The sequence below is a fragment of the Mustelus asterias genome, unplaced genomic scaffold (assembly GCF_964213995.1).
Source record: "Mustelus asterias unplaced genomic scaffold, sMusAst1.hap1.1 HAP1_SCAFFOLD_2102, whole genome shotgun sequence".
Lineage (NCBI taxonomy): Eukaryota > Metazoa > Chordata > Chondrichthyes > Carcharhiniformes > Triakidae > Mustelus > Mustelus asterias.
In genome coordinates, this window is record NW_027592047.1 from 30,234 (window position 1) to 55,455 (window position 25,222).

Below are 25,222 nucleotides of genomic sequence, written 5' to 3' on the forward strand. Positions count from 1 at the left end.
GTGTGGGACTCCCTGTGGGATCCTGATTGCAGCATTCCCAGTCTCTCTCTCTCTCACTGTGAAGCACTCGGGAGGGAGAGGGAGCTGAAATTCAAATTCCTGAGCCTGGGGGAAAGGCTTGTTCTCAATCCCAGAGTCCTGCTTGTGTTTTTAGACAGGGCGCTGGGATTTGTGGGTGTGGATGGAGAAGATTGTTCTGTTTAACTGGGGGGTGGGAGAGAGGGGGGTTTGTTCTTTCTACCGGAGGAATAATGCAGCCTCTGTGACTAGGCCTCACTTCACGGCCTAAATCTCAGCAGCACTTTTGCATTCGCTTAATTCCCCAACAGGGTTTAAGTGGCTGAATTCAATGGTTCAATAAAATGTGAAGCAGCCGCTTCAGGGTGGGATTGTGGATTTTCCAGCTCCCGCCCCCTTCTCATTTCCCTTTTGATTGTGAGTTTTATTTTAAACGGTCAGACAGAAACTTAGAGAGAGCATTTCAATCCAGATTCGCCTCGAGATAGAGAAACAGAGCAGAGATCAGGACAGGTTATCCAGAGACAGGAGCAGAGACGGGGTATTGGACAGATAGAGATCTGGGGGGAAGTGTGTAAGAGACGGAGAGGGAGAAACAGAGTGAGGGGAGAGAGGTGACTGATAGAAGTGGGAACTTCATTGGGGCCTCCTGTGTTTTTTCACTGGCCTGTCTCTGGAGTAAAGCCCCCAGAATGCTTTGATGTCTTTAATAAATTCAATATCGGGACAGTCAGGAGGCAGTTGGAAGTTCATTGCATTTGAAACGTGTTCCCATTTTGTCAGGGTTTAATAATGAGGAGGTGAAAATGAATGTTTCCCCCACCTCCCCCAGTGAGATTGTGAATTTCAGCAAGTCCTGGGATCTTGCTGTGCCTTTTATTGTTTATAATCAGCTTTTGTTTTGTGTTTAATCAAATTTCACTTTATTTTCTCTTTCTCTCTTCCAAGGAGAATTCCTTTGGAAACTTTGGCGATGCAGAGAGCGAATAGTTTTGCCGTGAGGAATCCTCGGACAAGAGCTATAACCAGAGAGAAAAATATTAATAAAAGTCCCCGTGTCTTGGTCGTTCATTTTTATTCACAGATAGACTGGTGGGGCTTTTACACGGAGGGTTAGTGGTCTGTGTGTCAGGGGGAGGGGGTATTCCCAGTGATCCCTGCTCCAATGTAATCCCAGATTTCAATCCCTCTCCCTGAAGCTCTGTCTGTGCAACTCCCCCATCCTCAGAACTGTTTCTCCACATCTTTCCAATCCCTGTCTCTCCCCATCCTTTATACCCCAGCCTCTCAAAATGGCAGCATCTTTCTCCCTTTTCTCTCATTCTCTCTATCTTTCACTCTCTCTCTGAAACTTTGTCACTGTCTTGCCAAAGCCCCACTTTCTATTTATCTCGACATCTCACTTTGTATCTCAGCCTCTCTGCACATCTCTCTCTCCCTCTCTGTGGATCATTTTATCTCAATCACAGCAGCCTCCTCTCCATCTCTCTCTCGCTCTATCTATCTCTGCTCCCCTTTATCTCTGCTCCCTCTCTGACTCATTCTGTCTGAAGTACAGCAGCATTCTCTCTATCTCCATCTTTTCACAGTAACTTCATTGCAGTGTTAATGTAAGCCTACTTGTGACGAATAAAATTTGAACTTTAACTCTGCTTCTCTGTCTTATCTCTCTAGCTATCTGCTTGACTCTCTCTATCTCTCTCTGCTTCCCCCTCTCTCTATCTCTGCCTCCCCCTGACTCAGTCTGTTTGAATTAAAGTAGCATCCTCTGTCTCTATATCTCTATCTGTTCTCTGCTTCCCTCTCTCTGTGAATCATTGTCTGAATCACAGCAGATTCCTCACTAACTCCATCTCTATATCTCTGTCTCTTATCTCTGCTCCCTCCCTTCTCTGTGAATCAATGTCTGAATTACAGTCGCATCCTATCTCCATCTCTATATCTCTCTGCCTCTTATCTCTCTCTGTATCTGATCTCTGCTTCCCTCTCTCTGTGAATCATTCTGTCTGAATTACAGTAGCATTCTCTCTAACTCCATCTCTATATCTCTCTGCTTCTCTGCCTCTTATCTCCCTCTCTGCTCTCTCGTGGGGGACGGGCCAGATCACGGGTTTGCTGTTCACAAGCAGCAAAGGCCCAGGAACGCAGAGGGAGGGAATCGGGGGCAATTCAGAGGGATTCAGCACTGCTGAAAGGGGGGAGTGTGTAATACAGGGGCTTGTTCAGAGCCAGGGGCTATTAGACAGAGAGGGAAGGGGCTGGTGGGGGAGGCTGTTGTACAAGAGGGGGGAATATTATAACACAGGCTGACCAGAGTCAGGGGTTATCAGAGAAAGGGGGCAATTGAGGGGGGGGGGGGGAATCAGACAGGGGGTCTGTTGTACAGGATGGGGGTGCGGGATGTTATAACACAGGCTGCTCAGTGTCAGGGGAATTAGTCGTTTGAACGTTAATGTTTAAAATGGGCAGAGTTTCCACATCCAACTCCACCAGGAGCTGTTTACAGGGGGGTGGTGGACGGGGATAGATGTGTGGTGGGGGGGGGGTTACTAATTAGAAGGGGGGGGATCTGTCAGTCCAGAGGCTGTTCACAGGGAGGGAGTGGGAATTTGCCAGGTTGAGAGGGGTGGGGGGAAAGAGGGGAACTTAGAGGGATATTCAGCCGGGGGGCTTTGAAGATGGTTTGGGCAGTGGGGGAGCGGGGTACGGGGCTCAGAGGGAAGGATCGGGAGATTTAGAGGGATTGTGAGGAGGGACAACAGATTTGGCTGGAGTGGGGGGGGGGGGGGGAATTGACAGGGATTCAAGGAGGAGAGTGTAGAGGGATGTAGGGAGAGACTCAGGGATTGTGGTCGGGAATTAGAGGGATTCAGGGGGATTTAAGGGTCTCATGGGGACTTTGGGATTTAGCGGGACTGAGAGGGAGGGAATCAGGGGGAACTGAGGGGGATTCGGGAAGGGGGGGTTTAGAGGGGGATTTCTGGGGTTCTGAGGGATACAGGAGGGATTGGGGGGCTTACGGGGATTAAAAGACATGGTTTGGTGCTCAGACAGATTGAAGGGGTGGGATTGGAGAGGGAGCAGGATTCGGGGGCAGAGGAATGTGGCGAGGGTGGGTGCGATCTCGGGAGACATTCAGGGGAGATTCTAGAGGAATCTCAGGGGCTTAGAATCTGGGGAGGGTCTGGATGGGGTAGGGAGTCAGAGAGGGGGTTAGCGGGAGGGGCAATTTGGGGTGGAGGGAAAGGGATTGAGGGCGGGGTGGATTCATAGGGATTTGGGAGGGGGGAAATTCAGAGAGGGATTTAGGGTGTGGCCTTGCATCAGGGTTAGAATTGGGGGGGTGCCGAGCGATTCGGAGCGGGGGGGTGACTCAGAGGGATACAGGGGTGGGGAGGACTGAGGAAGGATTGGGTGCAGGCGTCAGGGGGGGCTTGAGTTTGGCAGGGGGGGCAAAGGGAGCCTTTGGGGGGGGCTGAGGAATTGGGGCAGGAACTTGGAGGATTCAGGGGGCTGAGAGTCAGATTGGCAGTGGGTGTCAGAGAGATTGAGCGGGGGGAGGGGGTGCTTACAGAGTCGGATGAAAGGAGATGGGGCAGAGGGACAGGGAATCAGGTGGGGGAAAGAGGAGTTTTGGGGGGGGAATTAGTGGAGATTGAGGGCGGGGGGTTGAGAAGGATTGGGAGGGGCTCAGAGGGCTTTGGCGGTGAGTTCCTGAGAGAGAGTGAGTGGGGGGGTGATTAGAGTGGGATTGGAGAAGATTGGGCAGAGAGGATCAGGGGGAGGGGCAGAGAGGATCGGGAGGAGGGGCAGAGAGAGATTGGGCAGAGGGGAGGTTCAGAGGGGTTTAAGTGGAGGGACTGAGAGTGGGTTTGGGCAGTGGGGATTTAAAGGGGGTTTTGGGGGGTGGGGAACCTGGAGGGGAGAGGGGAATTTGGGGGTGAGAGATTGAGTGCGGCAGGTTTAGGATTGGGAGTGGGTTCAGGAGTCGGGGGGGATTAGGCTCAGTGGGGGTTGGGTCTGTCGGTGGGTGTGGGGTTCGGGTCTGTCGGTGGGTGTGGGGTTCGGGTCTGTCGGTGGGTGTGGGGTTCGGGTCTGTCGGTGGGGGTGGGGTTCGGGTCTGTCGGTGGGGGTGGGGTTCGGGTCTGTCGGTGGGGGTGGGTGTGGGGTTCGGGTCTGTCGGTGGGGGTGGGTGTGGGGTTCGGGTCTGTCGGTGGGGGCTGGGTCTGTCGGTGGGGGTGGGGTTTGGGTCTGTCGGTGGGGGTGGGGTTTGGGTCTGTCGGTGGGGGTGGGGTTTGGGTCTGTCGGTGGGGGTGGGGTTTGGGTCTGTCGGTGGGGGTGGGGTTTGGGTCTGTCGGTGGGGGTGGGGTTTGGGGACAGGAGTCCAGGAGCTGGGGAGGGGCCCCTATGGATAGGGCTGGGATTTGGGGGGAGGGGGGGTGAAATCCTGGTGGGACTGGAGGGTCTCAGAGGAATTGGTCAGGGCGGGTCTGAGAGGGGGGGACAGCTCGGGGGGGGGAAACAAGCAGGGGGGGGGGGGGGGAACAAGCGGGGGGCGGGCAGTCGGGGGGCGGGCAGTCGGGGGGCGGGCAGTCGGGGGGCGGGCAGTCGGGGGGCGGGCAGTCGGGGGGCGGGCAGTCGGGGGGCGGGCAGTCGGGGGGCGGGCAGTCGGGGGGCGGGCAGTCGGGGGGCGGGCAGTCGGGGGGCGGGCAGTCGGGGGGCGGGCAGTCGGGGGGCGGGCAGTCGGGGGGCGGGCAGTCGGGGGGCGGGCAGTCGGGGGGCGGGCAGTCGGGGGGCGGGCAGTCGGGGGCGGGCAGTCGGGGGGCGGGCAGTCGGGGGGGGCAAGCGGGGGGGCAATGCCCAGGGGTGGGGGGTGCAATGCCCAGGGGTGGGGGGGGCAATGCCCAGGGGTGGGGGGGCAATGCCCAGGGGTGGGGGGGGCAATGCCCAGGAGGGGGGGGGCAAAGCCCAGGAGGGGGGGGGCAAAGCCCAGGAGGGGGGGGCAAAGCCCAGGAGGGGGGGGCAAAGCCCAGGAGGGGGGGGGGGAAGATTGAGACAGAGAGAAAGACAGAGACAGAGAGAGAGACAGAGGCAGAGACAGAGAGAGAGAGACAGAGGCAGAGAGACAGAGAGAGCGACAGAGAGAGAGAGACAGAGAGAGAGAGAGACAGAGAGAGAGACAGAGAGAGAGAGACAGAGAGAGAGAGACAGAGAGAGAGAGACAGAGAGAGAGAGACAGAGAGAGAGAGACAGAGAGAGAGAGACAGAGAGAGAGACAGAGAGAGAGACAGAGAGAGAGACAGAGAGAGAGAGACAGAGAGAGAGCGACAGAGAGAGAGAGACAGAGAGAGAGAGACAGAGAGAGAGAGACAGAGAGAGAGAGACAGAGAGAGAGAGACAGAGAGAGAGAGACAGAGAGAGAGAGACAGAGAGAGAGACAGAGAGAGAGACAGAGAGAGAGAGACAGAGAGAGAGAGAAAGAGAGAGAGACAGAGAGAGACACAGAGAGAGACACAGAGAGAGACACAGAGAGAGACACAGAGAGAGACAGAGAGAGACAGAGAGAGACAGAGAGAGACAGAGAGAGAGAGACAGAGAGAGAGAGAGACAGAGAGAGAAAGAGAGAGAGAGAAAGAGAGAGAGAGAGAGAGAAAGGGAGATAAAGGGAGAGAGAGAGAAAGATTGAGAGAGAGAGATAGAGAGACAGAGAGAAACAGAGAGAGAGAAAGACACAGAGAGAGAGAGAGATTGAGAGAAAGATTTAGAGAGAGAAAGATTTAGAGAGAGAAAGATTTAGAGAGAGAAAGACAGAGAGATTGAGAGAGAGAAAGGTTGAGAGAGAGAAAGATGGAGAGGGAGATTGAGAGGAGGCTGCAAACAGAGAGAAAAGCAGGGCTGAGGCGGGAAAGGTGTAGACAGAAAGTGAAGAGGTTCATACTCACCATCGCACATGTTTTCCCTCGGTGATCTCTCCAACTCCTTCCATCCCCTCTCCCATGGTGGGGGAGACAGATCCTTGGCCAGGGGTTTTGTGCTGGGAAAGGGGGGGTTAAAATATCAGAGCTGGAACTCCATGCAAGCACACACTGACTCACTCACTCACAAAGACACAGCTTACCTGATACTTACCAACCCACGTGTAGAGAGAGACTGGACAATGCATCGCCAGCCTTTTTATAACCTCACTGAGTCCCACACCTCCCCAATCAATCCTTATCCAACCACATCTCCTACACCTCACCTGAACACACCTCCTCCAGGTATGGGCCAGTCCAACACCAACCTGTCTCTGAGTGTGTGGGGGGTGTTTGTGTGTGTGGGGGTTAGTGAGCACCAGGCAAATGGTTTATCCCAAGGCTCTCCCTCCCCCCCCACTCCCAGCTTCACATCACCAGCACTGGGAGCTGAGAGAAGATGGGTTTCAATTAACTCGCAGCCCTGCACTGCCAGAGAGAGAGAGAGGCCAGGTCTGAATGTGGATTGTACAACTTGTTCATCCAGGACTCCATCGGCTACAGGTTTGCACCCTTTGCTGATTCTTGCAAAATTCACTTTTCCTTAAGTTGCCTGAACTGAAACAATATCTTGCAAAGTTCTTTGTTGCTGCATTTACAACTGCCACTTCTGATTTACAATCTGTCTGTCCGGGTGTCTGAATGTGTGTGTGTGGTTAATGATTCACCAGAGATCAGAGCTGCAACATAAAGCGTTTAAACTGTTTTTTAAACAGAAGCACTGGCTGGGGGAGGGGAGGGAGAGAATGAGAGTGAAGTTTCTGTCTGATAAATGCTGTAAGTGTGTCTTTAACCAGCAGCTCTGCAGAGAGACAGATGCAGGATTTTAAACTCTCTGGGAGCTGCACGCAGGGACTCACACACACACACACACACACAGATAGACATCAGCTCCTGTTTCACACCAACAACCAGGCTGGAGTCGATGCAGCTAATTTCCATCCAGAAATGTACTTGATGCATAAAGTCAGTGAGGGCTCCATTCCCATGACTTCCCATTCAGTCCAATCCAGCTCAGTTTGTTGGAATGCAGTGTGGGAGCCTCTGAGGGAGTTCACACACTGAGTTAGATTCACAATCTTCATTTCCTATCAAACACTCTCCAGTGTGTTTGAGTTGCACAGATCAGATTGAGCTGGGCACAGACAAGACCACAGCAGATCAGCCAGAGTGACCCCCCCCCCCCCCATCCTGGATCTACTGGTTACTGTTTTAACCAGGGTCTGGAGCAGGTCCAGGAGAACATCCCCCCCCCCACTCACCCACCCCCTCCACACTTTACAGCCTTCTGGACTCAAGATTCAGTCCAACAGTTTCAGAGAGTGAACTCTCAGCCCGTTCTGCTTCTTTTTCTTTGCTTGTTTCATTTTTCTTTCTTTCAGTCGGCAGCCCCCCTGCTCCAGACACAGCTTCTGTTTCTCTGTTCCTTCTCTCGCTCCATCTCCATTCCCTTTGGCTCTGGGGGGGGGGGGGGGGGGGGCTCACTTTTCTCTCATTCAATCTCTCCTGTCTTCCACCCTCTCACAGACCTTCCTTTAGTCCCTGTCCCACCCGCCCCTTTCTCCAAACCTGTTACATTTCGAACTTTCCCCAGTTCACAGGAAAGGTCACAGAGCTGAAATGTTAACTCTGTTTCTCTCTCTCTCTCTGCACAGATGCAGCCGAACCTGCTGAGTTTAATTCCAGCATTTCCCTGTTTTTCTAAGATTTCACAGAATAGTGTTGGTGCAGGAGGCCATTTGGCCCATCGTGTCTGCACCAGCTCTCCAATGTGCTGTTAAATCAGAGATTGGTGTAAAACTGGGATCTGTTCCTGACTGAGAGCGAAACGGCAGCTTTACATTTCCAGACTGAAAATAACTGGCCAATATTTAGTGCAGATTGTTCCCAGTTCCTTGCTTGTGGTCGATCCCTAACTGCCCTTGAACTGAGCAGCTTGCTTGCTGGGCCATTCCAGAGTCAACCACATCGTGTGGACCTGGATTCACATGAAAGACTTACAGGTCCAACCAGACCTGCTGAGATTTTCCAGCATCCTCTGGTCTTATTCTGGAGTCGGATAAATTCCTTCTCTCAAGGGCATCGGGGAACCAAATGGGTTTTAACGGCAATGGTTTCATGGTCATCACCAGACCTTTAATGACAGTTTTTTATTGAATTGAGATTTCACTATTTGCTGTGGTGTGATTGGAAGCTGGCTGCCCAGCGCATTACCCTCGGACTCTGGGTTCCCAGTCCAGTGACAACACCACCACACCATCAGATTGAGAGCATCTGTGTGATAGTCCCCAGTCTACCACTTTCAGGCCAGTCTCAATATGTTTAAAAAAAACCGTTTTAAATTAAATCAATTCGAGTCTAATTAAATACGAGTTGGAGGAATTCACAGGAGCCTGGGGCAGTTTTCTAACACATTACCATCTTTCTATAGATAAGGAATCAAGTATTGTACACAATACTCCAGATGTGGTCTCTCCAGTGCCTTGCACAATGGAAACATGCGTGAATTTAGAAGAATGAGAGATCACTGACAAGATGATAAAAGGTACGGATAAAGTAGACATGGAGAGGATGCTTCCTCTTCTGGGACATTCTAGGACGAGAGGTCACAGTCTTAGGATAAGGGGCAGCAAATTTAAAACAGAGTTGAGGAGAAACTACTTCTCCCAAAGGGTTGTGAATCTGTGAAATTCGCTACCCCAAAGAGCGGAGGAGGCTGGGACAGTGAGTAAATTTAAGGAGGGGTTAGACAGATTTTTAATTGGTAATGGGTTGAAGGGTTATGGGGAGAAGGCAGGAAAATGGGGATGAGGAGCATATCAGCCATGATCGAATGACGGAACGGACTCGATGGGCCGAATGGCCTAAATCTGCTCCTATATCTGAGGAATTTCTGACCCTTCCTATTTAATAATTCATTCCCTCGTCATAAATGGTAACATTTCATGACATTTCTGATTAATTGCTGTACCTGTATATTAGCCCCTTTTGATTCATGCCCAAGGACGGCCCAATCCCTCTGTCCCTCAGAATGTTGTGATCTCGCACCATTTAGTTATTAAGTGTATTTTATATTCATCAGGCCAAAATGTACATTTTCACATCCGCCCACATTAAACACAATTTGGCGAAGCTTTGCCAATTCACTGAACTACTTATGTCCCTTCATCGTCCCCTTACATCCTCATCACCATTTATTTTCCAATCTATCGTTGTGTCATCAGCAAACTTAACATCCATTTCTGCTCTGTGACATATCACTGTGTAATCTAACAATTACTCCAGTTCCCCTGGATTACTGCTCTGTAACATATCACTGTGTAATCTAACAATTAATCCAGTTCCCCTGGATTACTGCTCTGTGACATATCACTGTGTAATCTCACAATTAATCCAGTTCCCCTGGATTACTGCTCTGTAACATATCACTGTGTAATCTAACAATTAATCCAGTTCCCCTGGATTACTGCTCTGTAACATATCACTGTGTAATCTAACAATTAATCCAGTTCCCCTGGATTACTGCTCTGTAACATATCACTGTGTAATCCAACAATTAATCCAGTTCCCCTGGATTACTGCTCTGTGACATATCACTGTGTAATCTAACAATTAATCCAGTTCCCCTGGTTTTTGATTGGATATAACTAAAACAGAAAGCAGGCACCTCGGTCTTTGGGCTCGAATCAAGCATCAAATCGAGTCCAAGATCAGGTGCGATGCTCTTTCATGTCAGCTTGGATTTTTTGCGAGGACCATGAATTAGATTCAATTTGAATTGGTTTTGGGGGCAATGAGGAGATGGATTCTGGCTTGGCCAGTCCGCTCTCTGCATTGGCTTTGCAACGCTAAGCAATTACTATTTTACAATCCGACAGACAGGAGCTCCCGAACACAATGCAAAGTGCGGGGTTGGATTGGTTTCCATCATAAATTCCGTAAGTGAGTCCTTATTCGGATCATCTCTTCAGAGTCCAATTTCTCCAGCTGGAGATGGAGAGGTTTGGCTGCCTGACCGGTGCTGTTGCTGTTGTTTGTTTCACGATTGTCTGCAAACATGAGTAAGACTCCCTGCGAGCGCAGTTCAATATCATAAAGCTGATATTGATCAGTGAGTTCCAGAATAAAACAAAGACAATCCTTGCAATGTCATAGTTGAAACTTGTAAAAAAAACTACTTCTTTTTCTGTCTCATCATTTGAGGACAATAAGTAAGTGACATAATTTCCATGACTCAGATCTGAAATACATGTTCAAACCCGAATCAATCATATCGGAGTGTGTTTAAACTTTAGGTTGAAATCACGATTGGGAAATTACTTTAAATGTGTTTATTCCACAATTGCCTATCTGAAGTTCCCCCTCCCCACCCCGTCTCAACCGAGGCAGACCGAGGGCCGGGTAACTGCAGAATACCCTCGGCCTGAGTAACTGTGTGCCAACCTGAAAAATAACGGCACACAGTAAACTCTGACACATGTATATAGTTTTAAGAAATGAAATGTAACAAAATGTAATGTTTTTGTAAATAAGCACTGTATTGTACTGTAAAAATGATTCTTTTTTGCACTGTTTATGACCTTTGGATCTGTCATTTTGCAATGTTTTATTGGAGAGTTTTTTTTTGTGAATAAAGTATATTTTTGAAATAAAAAAAACATGTGTCGCAGTGGTGTTTTTAGCCCTGAAGCTGGAGACCTGGCTTCCAGTGAGCAGAAATAACCCAAGCTGAGATATAATCAGTGTGCTTGTGAGGAAAATCGCTATATTGTTGGGGCCAGGGGTGGGAATGAAGTCGCTGGTCTGATTATTGAAACAGAGAAACACTGGGTTGTGAATTGTGTCAGAAAACATTTGACAGACATTCAAAATGAGAATGAACATTGATGGCAACCTGTTCTCAGGGATTGTTTTAAATAGCACAATGATAACCTTGCGAAATGTATATGCCAATATAAGCTGTCCCTTAGGCAGCAAAATACTCTGATCAAATAGACCCTTTGATCAAAGAGACCTTGAAAAGGAGAGTGAAGATGGGGAAAGTGCTGCACAATAATTCACACAGGCAAGAAAATGTCATCAAAGGTTGAAGCGTGAGTTAAGGAACTGTAAATGTATTTTTAGTATAGTAGCAAGTTAAAAATTCAACTGTGGCTCAGCCGTTCGTGTTGAGTGTTGTGTTTTGTTTTTGATATTTTGTTTATGACCCTGTGACTATCACTGTCGAGACAAAATAATTATTTCTGTTTATCAGTGTGGGAGCGCCCTCTGCTGATCACTAACCGGAACTCCCAGTCTGGGGTTTTTGTGCGGGGTTCGCTCCATCTGTACCAGTGTGGGCTCCATGGCACAGAAATACACGGCGCTGTCGGACAGAACAGCTCTGGCGATATTTAAAGGAACAGTATTGTTTCCTTTGTGCAAAGCAGCCGAGAATCTATCTGAGAAATCCGGAGACTTATCGGTATTGCCCGAGCTATATATCTTCATCAAATATCTCAGAGCTTGCCCGGGATACTGGATGTACCAGAACACAGTTTGAAAAGCAGCTGTCGAGCTTTTACAGTCCAGTGTTATGTTCTGTCCTTCCAGAACCGATAATTCAGATCGACCTTGAAACACTGAATCTTCAGCCTTTGCCCCTGTAACAAAACACAGAAGGTGTTCAATATCTGGGAGGGAAGAGAGCCCATGGGACAGACACTGATCATTTAAACATTGGCTCAAAAAAAGAAAATGCTCGAAATTTTCAGTAGATCTGACAACATCTGTGAGAGGCGAACAGAGATAAAGTTTCAAGTCAGGATGACACTTTGTCAGAGTTTATTGACTCACCGGGCAGCAAGACCATTATTATCAGCAAACAAAGTAAGGAGCACATGGTGTCTGGTTTCGGGTTCGGCAGAAATGAAGCAGTATTTGAAATGTGTTGACATTTCTGTTCTGATATTCAAGCGGAAATTCATATCAGCGGAAACGTAATTTACTCAGAAATTATGGGGCGTTTCCCAGCGACAGGATTGGCCGCTTTCTCAGGATTGATGGTCGTCGGGCATCAATCAGCCTTGGCTCGACTAATAAGTTCTGAGTTTCTCTTTCTCCCTGTGTTTCTAGGGTTCTCCGGCTCTCTCTTCGTTTGGAGCCTGTCTATCTCGCTCTGTTATTCCGCCTCTGTTTGTCTAACCCCCATTGCTCTGCTTCTGACCGTCTCTGTCTTCGCACTGGCTCCACGTTCTTATCTTTCTCCCCTTCTCCCTAGAGTTCAGAGTTCAGACAATCCGATTTCTCCCACTGTCCCATTTCAATGAGCCCACTAAATTACTCATTCTATTCGAGCACCAAATGTAGATAAAGTTAATAACCAGCACTTAAGGGGTAGCATTATGATGGAAAGATTTAAATGTAAATACTAAAGAATATAGAGTGTGAATGTGAATCCAGGGTCATATTTACATCGTGTTGTTATTTTAGAAAAGGCATCTTATCGGAATCTTGATGGCGTCATATTGTTTAGAATGAACTTTTATAACCAGTATGAACTGAATAAAGCGAAACGCCAGCAATTAAAGTAACGGTGGGATTATCCCTCATGTATACGCTCAACTGAGTTCAATTGCATTGGGATAGTAAAAGGATGAACAAGAATAATGCAACATAATCATGCAGCAACGCCCTTTTGTCATTTGAGAATTCGATGATTTTCCAGGAAATGACCAGTTACCTCAGATTGCCGCCAGATGGCGGTGCCTCACCATGTTTGTGTGTTTACTGCAGCGGGTACGGGGAGCATAACTCGGCGGTATTGCTGCTGGTCTGGTTTCCCAAGGCGTCCAGAGGCTCTCGGAAATAACCCTGTCGCTATCACGTACTACGTTATATTATGCTATGTTAATTGTATTTCCCTTTCTGAAATTCCTGAGTGTGTTTAGGCCATTGAATTTCTCATTGTACCCTTTTGCTTCTCTCTCTCACTATCTCTCTGTTTCTCTTGTTGTCTGTTCGCCTGTCTCTCTTTATGCTTTCGTCAGTACTGTCTCCATAAATCTGCAACTGCTCCCTTCACAGTTCCTTCACCGAACCTTCATCTATTTCCCTTCCTGTCTCCGTCTCTCCCTCATTTATCTTACTGTGTCTTGATCCAGCATTAAGGAAACACTCTGAAGTTCACTGGGGGAATTCTATTCTCAATGTTTATTTTAAAGATCGCAGTCACTTCCTTGTGAACTCTCTTCATTATGGATAGACTTTCTCTGAAGCAGCAAAACTCTGGTCGGATCAAATAAACCCAGAGAACAGGCCGCAGGAAAAAGGCTTCAGAACCTGATTGGGACTGAGTTGCTGAATATTAGACAGACACGGAAACTGGATCAAATGACAATTACTAAACTAAAGAGATCAAATAAATTTAAGAAGATCAGCGACAGTACAACTGCGAGTTGAAATTAACTAATACAATTCCTTATCTCTTGTTGAGGTTGTGTTTTGCTCTGATATTTTAGGAAGGCACCTGTGATTTTCTCAGTAGAGAGTGAATTATTGTTTCTGTTTATCGGTGCGAGAGCACCCTCTGCTGGAAACTTACTGGAACCCCAGTGTGGGGTTTTGTCCGGGAATCGCTCTATCTCTGCAGCAGTGTGGGCTCAATGGCACAGAAATACACAGCGCCGTCGGAGTGAAGAGCCCCGCCTTATTTAAAAGAGCGGTTTTGTTTCCTTTGTGCAAACAGCAGAAAGTCTGGCAAATCTTGAGACGAATCTCCCGCGCTGCATCCTCATTGAGTATTTCGGACCTTTTCTGGTAGACGGGATGTTTCAGAACAGAGTTGGTTCACGATAGGTTGTTGACTAACGACAGTCCGGTGTTGTGCTCTGTCCTTCCTGAATTGTTAATTCAGAAGGAGCCTGTGACAACGAATCATCGCTATTGGTTCCTATAACACAAATACAGTGTTCCAAAAGTCAGAAATTAAACACAACTCCTGGATAACACACTGACTGAACAGAGACTCGCCAGACAGCAAGACCATTATTACCAGTAAGGAATAAGGGGGACACATGGTAATTCCTTTAGAGTTCGACAGAAAAGTACAGGTTATTCTCGATGTATTGATTCTTTTAACCTGAACCTTTTAACTGTAACCCAGAACAGAATGTGGCTTCACTAAGTCAGAAACTGAGGTGGTTTTTCAGGGATACGTCTGGCTGTTCTGTCAGTGCTGATCGAAGTGGCGCACCAACAGATGAGAGTCGGAGAGAATTATTTAGTCTGATTGCTTCGCTTTCTCTTTCTGACATTTTCAGGATTTCCGCCTCGCTTTTCTTGTCTCTGTCAGTTGTTCGTTCTGTCGCTCTTTTCGAAGTGTCATGAAAATGCGGAGTACAGAAAATCTAACTTGTCTCAGAATCTTATTCAAAAAATCCCGATAAGAAGTACTCTGTTAAAAGTAGCAAAAATATTTCTGTATTTCACAGGTAAATTTGAAATGACAACGGTTCGGCAAAATGCTTAATTCAGTGGGAATCGGAGCAAAATCAATCCCCTCTGCAGGCGGCACAATAACAGTTGAAATCTGCAAAGATTCATGTTGATTTGAATTCGTTTCATTCATTCTTTCTGGAGTGCACATTGGATAAACAGAATGAGCTATCAAGATGCAAAACAAGGAAAGCATTTATTCCATCTTCATAGTTATCTAAAATGAAGTGTGTGTTACTGGGCATGATAATAATCATCTGCTGACATTATTATACATCGATGTTAAAATCCTGTAATTTATTCGGTCGCGCTGGCAAAATTATATCGTCCAGGTATCATTAGCAACTTAAGCTCCAAAGAGCTTGGTACATCAAAGTGCAGCAACGTTTACCTACTATAATTTTGGATGGAATTTACATCTGATAACTACATCAAGTGTGTACATTAATCCCCAGATGCAATCGCCAGGCAATATCTCCCATGGGCAATGGGGAACAAAGTTCGCATAGAGTGGATGGTGACAAAAGGGAAAATGCGCCACCCCGACCTCCTGCTGCAAACTTTCATCCCTGACAATGTTATTCAATATTCACACTTCAGCAACCGGGTCCCAGGTCCAGCCATCGAGTGACTGAACCTCTCTGTGACTCACAGCGCCTGCAGTAAGTGAAAGCCGCCAGCAGATGGTGATATTGTATTATTTTAGTCACAAGACAGTGAAACTCCCGTTTCAACTCACAGTTAGATTTTCTGGATATCAGTTTGACTGGAACAGTGCTGTTCCAAACTACCACCACCATCCCAAAGGAAACTAGCAAAGTGCAATAAATGCTTGACTCGGCATCGAAGCCCACACTCGGTAAGATTAATTTTTAAATGGTTTATTTTGGGGGCATTTGTGGCATCTCCTCCCCCAGTGGCCCAGAGTGAGGCAGAATTGCTATTAGTTTCACCCTGTGTGAGCTGACCGTCGCTTGTATCACTTTCTCAGGGTTCCCTTTGGTGTCACCAATGGGGTCTCGGTCTTCCAGCGTGCTATGGACCGAATGGTGGACCAGAACGGGCTGCGGGCTACCTTCCCGTACCTGGATAATGTCACCATCTGCGGCCATGACCAGCAGGACCACGACACGAATCTCCTGAACTTCCTACGCACTGCATCTCGCCTGAACTTGACCTACAACAGGGAGAAGTGTGTGTTTCGTACGCGCCGTTTAGCCATCCGAGGATACGTGGTGGAAAACGGGGTCATTGGCCCTGATCCAGACCGTATGCGCCCCCTTTCTGAACTTCCCTTACCTGCTAGTGCAAAAGCACTGAGAAGATGCTGAGGCTTCTTCTCTTATTATGCTCAGTGGGTTCCCAACTACGCGGATAAAGCCCGTCCGCTCATTAAGTCCACGACTTTTCCCTTAACGCCAGAGGCCCGATTGGCCTTCGATAAATTGAAAGCCGACATCGCGAAAGCCACGATGCACGCTGTAGACGAATCCATCCCCTTTCAGGTGGAGAGCGATGCATCTGATTTCGCCCTGGCCGCCACACTTAACCAGGCGGGCAGGCTCGTCGCATTTTTTTCCCGCACCCTCCAAGGCCCCGAAATTCGGCATTCAGCGGTGGAAAAGGAGGCCCAGGCCATTGTGGAGGCCGTCAGGCACTGGCGCCATTACTTGGTGGGAAAACGGTTCACCCTGATCACGGACCAGCGGTCCGTGGCGTTCATGTTCAACAACACGCAGAGGGGCAAGATCAAGAATGACAAGATCTTGCGGTGGAGAATTGAACTCTCCACCTATAACTACGACATCATGTATAGTCCAGGGAAACTCAATGAGCCCTCGGATGCCCTCTCGCGTGGAACATGCGCTAGTATACAGGAGGACCGTTTGCACGCCCTCCATAATTACCTGTGCCATCCTGGGGTCACTCGGCTCTCCCACTTTATAAAAGCCCGCAACCTGCCTTACTCGGTGGAGGACGTCAGGTCAGTAACAAGGAGCTGTCGGGTTTGCGCGGAATGCAAACCGCACTTTTACCGACCTGACCGGGCACATTTAGTCAAGGCCACTCGTCCCTTCGAGAGACTGAGTGTCGATTTTAAGGGCCCCCTTCCCTCAACAGATCGGAATGTGTACTTCCTCAATATCATTGACGAGTACTCTCGGTTCCCTTTTGTTGTTCCCTGCTCTGATACATCCGCTGCCACGGTTATCATGGCATTCCGTGATCTCTTTACCCTGTTCGGGTACCCCGGCTACATCCATAGCGACAGGGGCTCGTCGTTCATGAGCGATGACTTGAGGCAATTCCTGCTCTTCTACGGGATTGCCTCTAGTAGGACCACGAGCTACAACCCTAGGGGTAACGGACAGGTGGAACGTGAGAATGCTACAGTCTGGAAGGCTGTCTTACTGGCGTTGAAGTCAAAAGGTCTTCCAGTCTCCCGTTGGCAAGAGGTGCTCCCTGATGCGCTCCATTCTATTCGCTCCCTCCTGTGTACAGCAACCAATGCTACTCCCCACGAGAGGATGTTCTCATTCCCTCGAAAGTCTTCCTCGGGGACCTCATTACCGTCTTGGTTGACGTACTCAGGACCCGTCCTCCTGCGGCGACATGTAAGGGCCCGCAAGTCTGACCCGTTGGTCGAACAGGTCCATCTCCCCCACGCCAACCCTCAGTATGCCTGTGTGGCATACCCTGACGGGCGAGAGGAGACGGTCTCGATCTGAGACCTGGCGCCAGCAGGGGATGTAGCAACCCCTGTCGCTCCCATACCCCCTGTAACAAACCCTTTATCTCTTGTTTCTTCCTCGAACACGGCGCGGGCAGCATCGGGACCATTGCTTAACCATTTTACTCCCATGTACAGCTTGCCTGAGCCCAGAAGATGGTCGCCACCGCAGGGCGTGTCAGGATCCCATGGACTACCGTCACCTCAGGGTCAACCGGCCTGTGAGTCCGTGGAAAAACAGCTGGACGCCGCCTTGGGGAGAACGCCACCGCAAGTGCCTACTCCGGTGTCACCGCCGGTATTGAGGAGGTCACAACGACGGTGCGGTCCCCCTGACTGTTTGAACTTATAGACTGCTGACACTTTATTCTGTTTTTTTGTACCCCGCCGGCCTTTGTTCTCAAAGGAGGGGTGAATGTGGTGAACCATCGTTGGTTCCCACTGGATAGTACTGAGCCAGGGGCTGGCCAGTACTACAAGGATGTACATATGTTACTGTTGGGTTGTGCTATTGTTGCTGTTGGGTTAGGGTGGGGTTGTTACACCTTTGTACTGTAGTGTTGTGGTACATCCCAGTCGGGCTCCGCCTCCTGGGAGAGGTATAAGAGTCCCTGCTCTGGCCGGGACCCCTTCAGTCTGGGATAGTGTATATAAGTTCTGGCAGCTTCGTTACAGTAAATAAAAGCCTTTCATTTACTGAGCTTCAGGCCTCGTGTTTGAGTAGCGCATCAATCTCTAATGATGGAGACATTTCCATTGCAGAGGACATGGGGACCTGATTTTCTGCATCTATTGACCGGTCGAAAAACAATGGGAATTTCACCATCCGTGAGCTGCGGCTGTCTGGCCGCGCGGTGTATTACTGCGGACTGAGAGACTCAGAGACAGAAACCAGAGGGAGCCCCGCACCAAAACACTGCCGCAAAGTCACAGGGTGAACGGGGCAGAGAATGGTAATAATATTGAACTTCTTTAAATACAGCATGATGCGCTCTGTAGTGCCTCCATACATTTTCAGTTTTTTCTGATATTCACAACAGGGGCCTGGGGGTATTATCCCGAGACGATTAATCCAGAGGCTCAGCTAAAGTTCTGCAGACTCATTTCAATTAAAAAAATCTACAATTAAAAATCTAATTCACGAAAGTACTTGAGGGAAGGAAAACTGCATTCCTCTGGCCTCCATGTGACACCAGAGCCACTGCGATGTGGTTGATTCTCAGCTAGCGATGGACAATAAATGCTGGCCAACCAATGGCACCCATGTCCCACACACAGAACAAACTTTCACTGGAATCACGGTTGAAACTGTCCTGAAAGTAAGGCTAATGGACGTATTAAAAAAAAAACAATGACAGAACTATTTAGCCTTCCTTAGCTTCCGGGTCACAGTAAGAAAATAAGCGGGTTTTTTGGAATGTCATTTATTGAGCATGTTGAATTTATGGAGCATAATCTCATCAAGAGCTATGCAGATAGCTCGGGAAAGTGGCGTTCAGGCTGATCAGCCCTGATCTAACTGAATGACAAAACAGAATCGAAGGGCAGAATGGCCGACTGCTGTTCCCACGTTCCTACACTCCATTTGTCCATTTTCTTCCCGACGTCAATCGTTAAATCTCGAAGTTTCCTCTGTAAGGATAGTGATTGCCATCCAGCTCACTGTGTGTCTGTTTACTGTCTGTTATCTCACCACCTGGGTGTCACGCAGCTCCGCTGGGGACAGAAGGGACGGAAGTGAGAACATCTGGAGACAGGAAGCTGATTATTGAGGGTAAGGATTAGACTTGATGAAATCAAACACCCAGCTCCTCCTCTACAGAGCGGACAGCGACAATGTGGCTGCTCGGTATGTGGGTACTGTGGGGACCATTCCTGACAGGTAATTATGTGCAAAATACATTGCACCGTTTCTCACATTTCCCAAGCTTGGTTCCAGACCATTCTTTCATGATCCGCCCGTCTGAACATTTTCTGTTTTGTTAATTTCAGATCTGAGTCATGGAGATTCTGTCACCCAGTCGCTCTCATCAGATGTTAAGGGAGAAGGCGAGATCGTGACTTTAACCTGTGACTATCAAACCACAGAGAGCGACTATAGGCTGTACTGGTACCGACAACTTCCAGACAAGCAGCCCGTGTTTATTCTGCGGAAAGATCCTGATGGTTATGAAGATAAAGCAGATGTTTTTAAAAGTCGGTTCTATGTAGATCTCCAGGCCTCGAACAAATTCATCAGTTTAAATATATTCGACTTGAGCCTGACTGATGCTGCCACTTATTACTGCGCGTTCAGACGCACAGTGATAGGAAGAAGACCCAGCTTCGTGCAAAAACCGGCTTACACTGGAGGAATGAGCCCGTGACGATTGAGGATTGCGTTCTGGCCAGATGTTAACTGAGCTGTCAGCCTCTCAAACACACCACACACAGAGGAAATCAAGTTAACCTCAGATGAAACCACCATCTAACTGTTTCTAGCAGCAGTGGAGAAAACAAACTGCAGAATCCAATCTGTCAGGCAGATCCAGCACGGAACCAGACTCGACTCATTCTTCCAAAAGACAATCATGCCATTTTGTGGTCTTGCTCCACCAATCGGCGGTGAGCTGGAATCCAGTGAATGGAAATACATCGAGCTGCGATACAGTTAATGTCATGGTAATGGGAATATACCCATTGTTTGCGAGTGAACTCTATAAAGCATTGTATTCTAATGTCATTGGGTAGTCTGAGGAAGGCATTTAGGACAATATGGATCGTCAACATGGCTCCTCAATGTCGCAGAAAGAGAAAGAGAGAGGATGGATGGAAAGAGAGGAAGAGAGAGAGAGAGAGGTGTCCATTATTTGGTTCAAATTTGCGACAAGTTCAATGTAACCGGCACATATTTGGATTCCCCAATCCCTTTACTCCAGGGTCAGAGTGACGGGAATTTCTGACTGAGAATTAAACATTCCCACTGCCTGCTGCGCTGATACCGTTTGTAACCATCACCACACCGACTACACTGGAAATGACATTCCTGAGGTTCGCAAGTCCCATTTCACTTCTGGAGCCTGTGAAAGGCGTCACATCAGTAAACGTAAGTTCTCTTTTTTCGAGGGATACTTGTTTGTAGAGGTTGCATTCATTGTCTTTCTGTTTCCACGGGGACCGATAATGTTTATTTTTAATTTCATTTTCGTTATTTCAGTTTGTTTTTCCCAGATTGGGTTAACGACTGGTCACCACGCCCCGAGACTTCCCGAATACTGTCCTCCAGTCCCTTCAGAGATTATTTCCACTCCAGGGGACACCGGCAATCTATCCAGAACAATACTCCGGGAATTTACCGAGGAGACAGTGCAGTGCTTAGAAATGCTGCACTGTCAGAGCTGCCAGCCTCGCGGTGACCTGTTAAATCTGGGGCACCGTCTTCCCTCTCAGGTGGAGGTGCCACATGGTCACTGTTTCCAAAAAGAGCAAGAGAAACATCCTGTTCGATATCTGTTCACCAGTCGCAGTGACTGACACAGCCAGAGCACTGCAATATTACTGAATGAAATAATATGCTGAGTCCAAATTAGCTGCTGTGTTTACGACATAAAACACTTCGGGACATTACAATTTACAAATATTATCATGCTCATACTTTTAAGTGCCCCGGTGTTTAAATTTTGCAATATATTTGTTATTCATAAAAATATTCTCAGTGAAAGATTGAGAAATCACCACGATTTCAGGTTCCATTTCAGACTCACTCTGATTCAAAGTTTGCCTAACGCTCTGTTATGCTGAGCGAGGCTCTGATAGTTTTTGTACAGGTTCAGCCCAGCTCTGTGTCTCTGTGGGACTCAGTGCGCAGTAATAAACCCCGGAGTCTGCCAGCTCTGTTTTCGACACTTTCAACGGGACGGTGCGGATTGTATCATTGAGTTCCGCTGAAAAACGTTCCCCTGAGGACATCTCTGTGTTGCCACTGTATTTATACCTCTTCAGCAGAAACTCCATGGACCCACTGGAATGCTGACGGTACCAGAATAAATAAGGAGTGCTAGTACTTGGAGCTGTATAATTACAGAGCAACTGAACAATATTTCCTTCAGTAACGGTGACTGCAGCCGGTGTCTGTGAAACAGAATCTCCTCCACAGTGTCCTGTAAGAAAGCAAAGGAATATTAATCTAAACAATGCGACTTCACTCTGCCCCCCACGAACCCCCCCCCCCCCCCCCACTCCTAGAATCTGCCGTAATCTTGAACAATAATCTCAGAAAGAAATCACACAGCACAACAAAACATATATTTCACAGTTCAGCGGCTAGAAAGGGAAGGGCTTGTGGGGATTAAATAAAACTTCCACCATAAACATTCTGTTCTTTCTAAAGAGATCAGTTCCTCGCCTTCAGTCCCTGTAACTGGAAACCGCTCACGGTCTGTCTGTCTGAAGTGTGGTGTTTGCCAAAATCATTCACTGGTATCAGAGGAGCTTCAATCTGAGCCCAACTCATTCCCTCTCATTCCATGGGAGAAATGTGCCCAATCCCAACAGTGCTCAGTGTTGAGACCAGCGAGATCATGATAATGTTTCGATGTTGTGATCAATCCATTCCCTGATCACCCACCCCCTCCCCCTTGCATTGAGCGAACCACCTGACAGAATATATTATGTGGGAATGATGTACAACACAGAATTGAGCAACTTGTGAACCTACCGGTTAAAAGAGCTGTCGCTATGAGGAATAAATACAGAGTAACAGGAGACATGTTTGCCGAGAGCTGGAAGCGGATTATGAGGGGCATGACAGTCATAGCGAGAGTGTAGAGAAAGATCAACTTAGTGTGAGGCAGATCCATTCAAAAGTCTGATGGCAGCAGGGAAGAAGCTGTTTTTGAGTCGGTTGGTACATAACCTCAGACCTTTGTGGATTTTTCCGACAGAAGAAGGTGAAAGAGAGAATGTCCAGGTGCGTGGGGTCCTTAATTATGCTGGCTGCTTTTCCGGGGCAGCGGGAAGTGTAGACAGTCAATGGATGGGAGGCTGGTTTGCGTGATGGACTGGGCTTCATTCACAACCCTTTGTATAGTCCCCACCAGTCACACACGACACACACACAGTCCAGAAGAGACACACGTGTGGAAGATGATGGTGTCGGAGGCAGAGGTGCCTCGAGCTATCCGTGCAGCAACGCAGGTCCAGTGCGCTGAAGGCTGTCCTCCTCGGCAGCAATGACCTGCCACCGGTCTGCGCCTTCACAAGACTCTGGACACAATGGGTAAAGAGAGATAGAGAGTGAGAGATGGATTGATATATATACATGATGAGAGAGAGAGAGAGATTGCCCCAATACAAACATCGCTCCCCAACCTCTCTATTCCCCCTCCCCAGCAACTATCTGAAGCTAAATTAATGTCACAACATCACTGCCATCTTTTACCCAAAACTTAGCTTCAGACCCTGTCCCTCTATATTTAACCAGCCCGTCTCTGACATCTCCTCCAGTCACACAACCCTGTGAGATGTCTGCACCGCTCTAATTGTGGCATCGTGAGCGTTCCACATGCAACATGACTTGCATCGATAAACTCTCATCTCCAACATTTCAATTGAAGTTTCAAAGCTCAATGGCTTTGAAGCCGAATGGTCCAGATTGCCATGGCCTTCAATGTGAACAAGTTCTTTGTGATGTCACTACAGAGGTTGCCTAGGAAACAATGACTGAACACAGGGGGTGAATGTGAGAAGCTGAAGTTTCCACTTGAAGACATTCCCAGTGTCTCTGAGCAGCTGAACTGGGGAAGCCTTTGGGCAGAGACTGTGCTGCTGCTATTGCCCTTCCTGGCCACCAGGCGTCGCTGTAACGCTCCCGGGGGGGCTGCTCCTCCCCAGTGTCACCTCTTGCCCACTCCGGCCCATGCTCGTTGGCGGGACAACAGGGGGACTTGTCGAGGGGGGCGGGGCGGCCTGTGCGCATGTGCGGGACGGGAATGCTCCCAGAGGTCAGCGCGCGCGGACGCCGCCGCATTGATGCCGTCTCCCCTGGCAACGCAAGATGGTCGCCGCCGCCGCCTCCCTTGGCAACGGAATATGGCCGCTGGCCGTCTCCCTTGGCAACGCAAGATGGCCGCCGGCGGTGGGTGTCATTGCGGCGCACGCGCAGTGAGGTGTGTCTGCAGCCATTGTCCAGATTGCCCCCAGTGGATGGGGTTGGGATTGTGCAGCAGATGGAGCAACAATCCCAGTTTCAATAGGGGGACAGAAGCTGCAATGCTGCCCCCTGTTGGTCACTTCTCCCAGTCTCAGCATTGCAGAGTGTTTAAACAAGAGTGCATTGTCACAGCAGCACCTTGACCTTCAGTTTCAGTTTATTTATTAGTGTCAGAAGTAGGCTTACATTAACACTACAATGAAGTTACTGTGAGAATCCCCTAGTCGCCCACACTCCGGCGCCTGTTCGGGTTACACTGAGGGGGAATTTAGCACGGCCTATGCACCCTAACCAGCACATCTTTCAGACTGTGGGAGGAAACCGGAGCACCCGGAGGAAACCCACGCAGACACGGGGAGGGGACAGCCCGGGGGAAAGCTCCATTCCAACTGTCCCTGGAGTGTCAGATTAACCTGGGTCACTCACGCACCCCCCCCGGCTAAGACTCACCTCCCTCAGACAGTGAGACCCTCCTGTATCACTCACCTTACTGTAGTCAGATACCCTCAGACTCAGCACTGGGTCCTGGGCGTGTTCTTTAAATGCTGCGACCTATCGTGGAGGAAAGAATTGGGAGGATTTTGATTTGATTTGATTTATTACTGTCGCATGTATTGGGATACAGTGAAAAGTATTGTTTCTTGTATGCTGTACAGACAAAACATACCGTTCATAGAGTACATCGGGGAGAAGTAAAAGAGAGGGTGCAGAATGTAGTGTTGCAGTCATAGGGAGGGTGTAGAGAAAGATAAATCTAATATGTAGCAGGTCCATTCACAAGTCTGAGGGCAGCCGGGAAGTTCTTGAGTCGGTTGGTACGTGATCTCAGACTTTGTATCTTTTTCCTGACGGAAGAAGGTGGAAGAGAGAATGTGTGCATGAGGTCCTTAATTATGCTGGCTGCTTTTCTAAGGCCGCGGGAAGTGTAGACAGAGTCAATGAATGCGAGGCTAGTCTGCGTGATGGACGGGGCGACATTCACGACCTTTTGTAATTTCTTGCAGTCTTGGACAGAGCAGAAACCAGACCAAGCCGTGATACAGAAAGGATGCTTTCTATGGTGCATCTGTAGAAGTTGGTGAGAGTCGTAGCTGACATTCCAAATTTCCTCAGCCTCCTGAGAAAGTAGACGTGTTGGTGGGCTTTCTCAATTATAGTGTCGGCATGGGGGGACCAGGACAGGTTGTTGGTGATCTGGACACCTAGAAACTTGAAGTTGAGACCCAAATGACAAGTTGTCATAGTGTCATAGATGTTTACTGCAGGGAAACAGGCCCTTTGGCCCAACTTGTCATTTTGACCTTTTTCTTTTAACCCCTAAGCGAGTCCCAATTCCCCACATTTGGCCCATATCCCTCTACATCTATCTTACCCATGTAACTGTCTAAATGCTTTTTAAAAGATAAAATTGTGTCCGTCTCTACTACTACCTTTGGCAGCTTGTTCCAGACGCTCATCACTCTCTGTGTGAAAAGATTGCCCCTCTGGACACTTTTGTATGTCCCCCCTCTCACCTTAAACCCATGCCCTCGAGTTTTAGACTCCCCTACCTTTGGGAAAAGATATTGACTATCTATTGTGTGTCAACCATAGAATAGCCACAGAATGAAGGAGGCCATTCAGCCCATTCAGCTGGTGTCGACTCTCTGCTAGAGCAATCGAGCCAGTCCCACTGCTCCACCTTGTCCCTGGAGCCCTGCAAATCTTTTCCCATCAGCTTCCCATCCCATTTCCTCTGGAAAGACAGCGAGGAGCAGAGAGGAAAGAGGTACTTGGGGAATGGAAAGTTTCATC

The 25,222-nt window shown here is 48.6% G+C and overlaps 1 protein-coding gene across 1 annotated transcript; it reads right to left on the reverse strand.

Annotated features, from left to right (window-relative positions):
* Nucleotides 1-925: 925 nt before the first annotated feature.
* On the reverse strand, nucleotides 926-21,377 carry LOC144489293 (uncharacterized; the record flags this gene model as incomplete). Its single annotated transcript, XM_078207162.1, has 7 exons — nucleotides 926-1,037; nucleotides 5,961-6,052; nucleotides 11,316-11,674; nucleotides 11,868-11,975; nucleotides 13,882-13,962; nucleotides 20,220-20,297; nucleotides 21,257-21,377. Coding segments are annotated over 7 exons (951 nt in total), but the record flags the coding sequence as incomplete, so codon positions are not given.
* Between the last annotated feature and the right edge of the window lie 3,845 nt (nucleotides 21,378-25,222).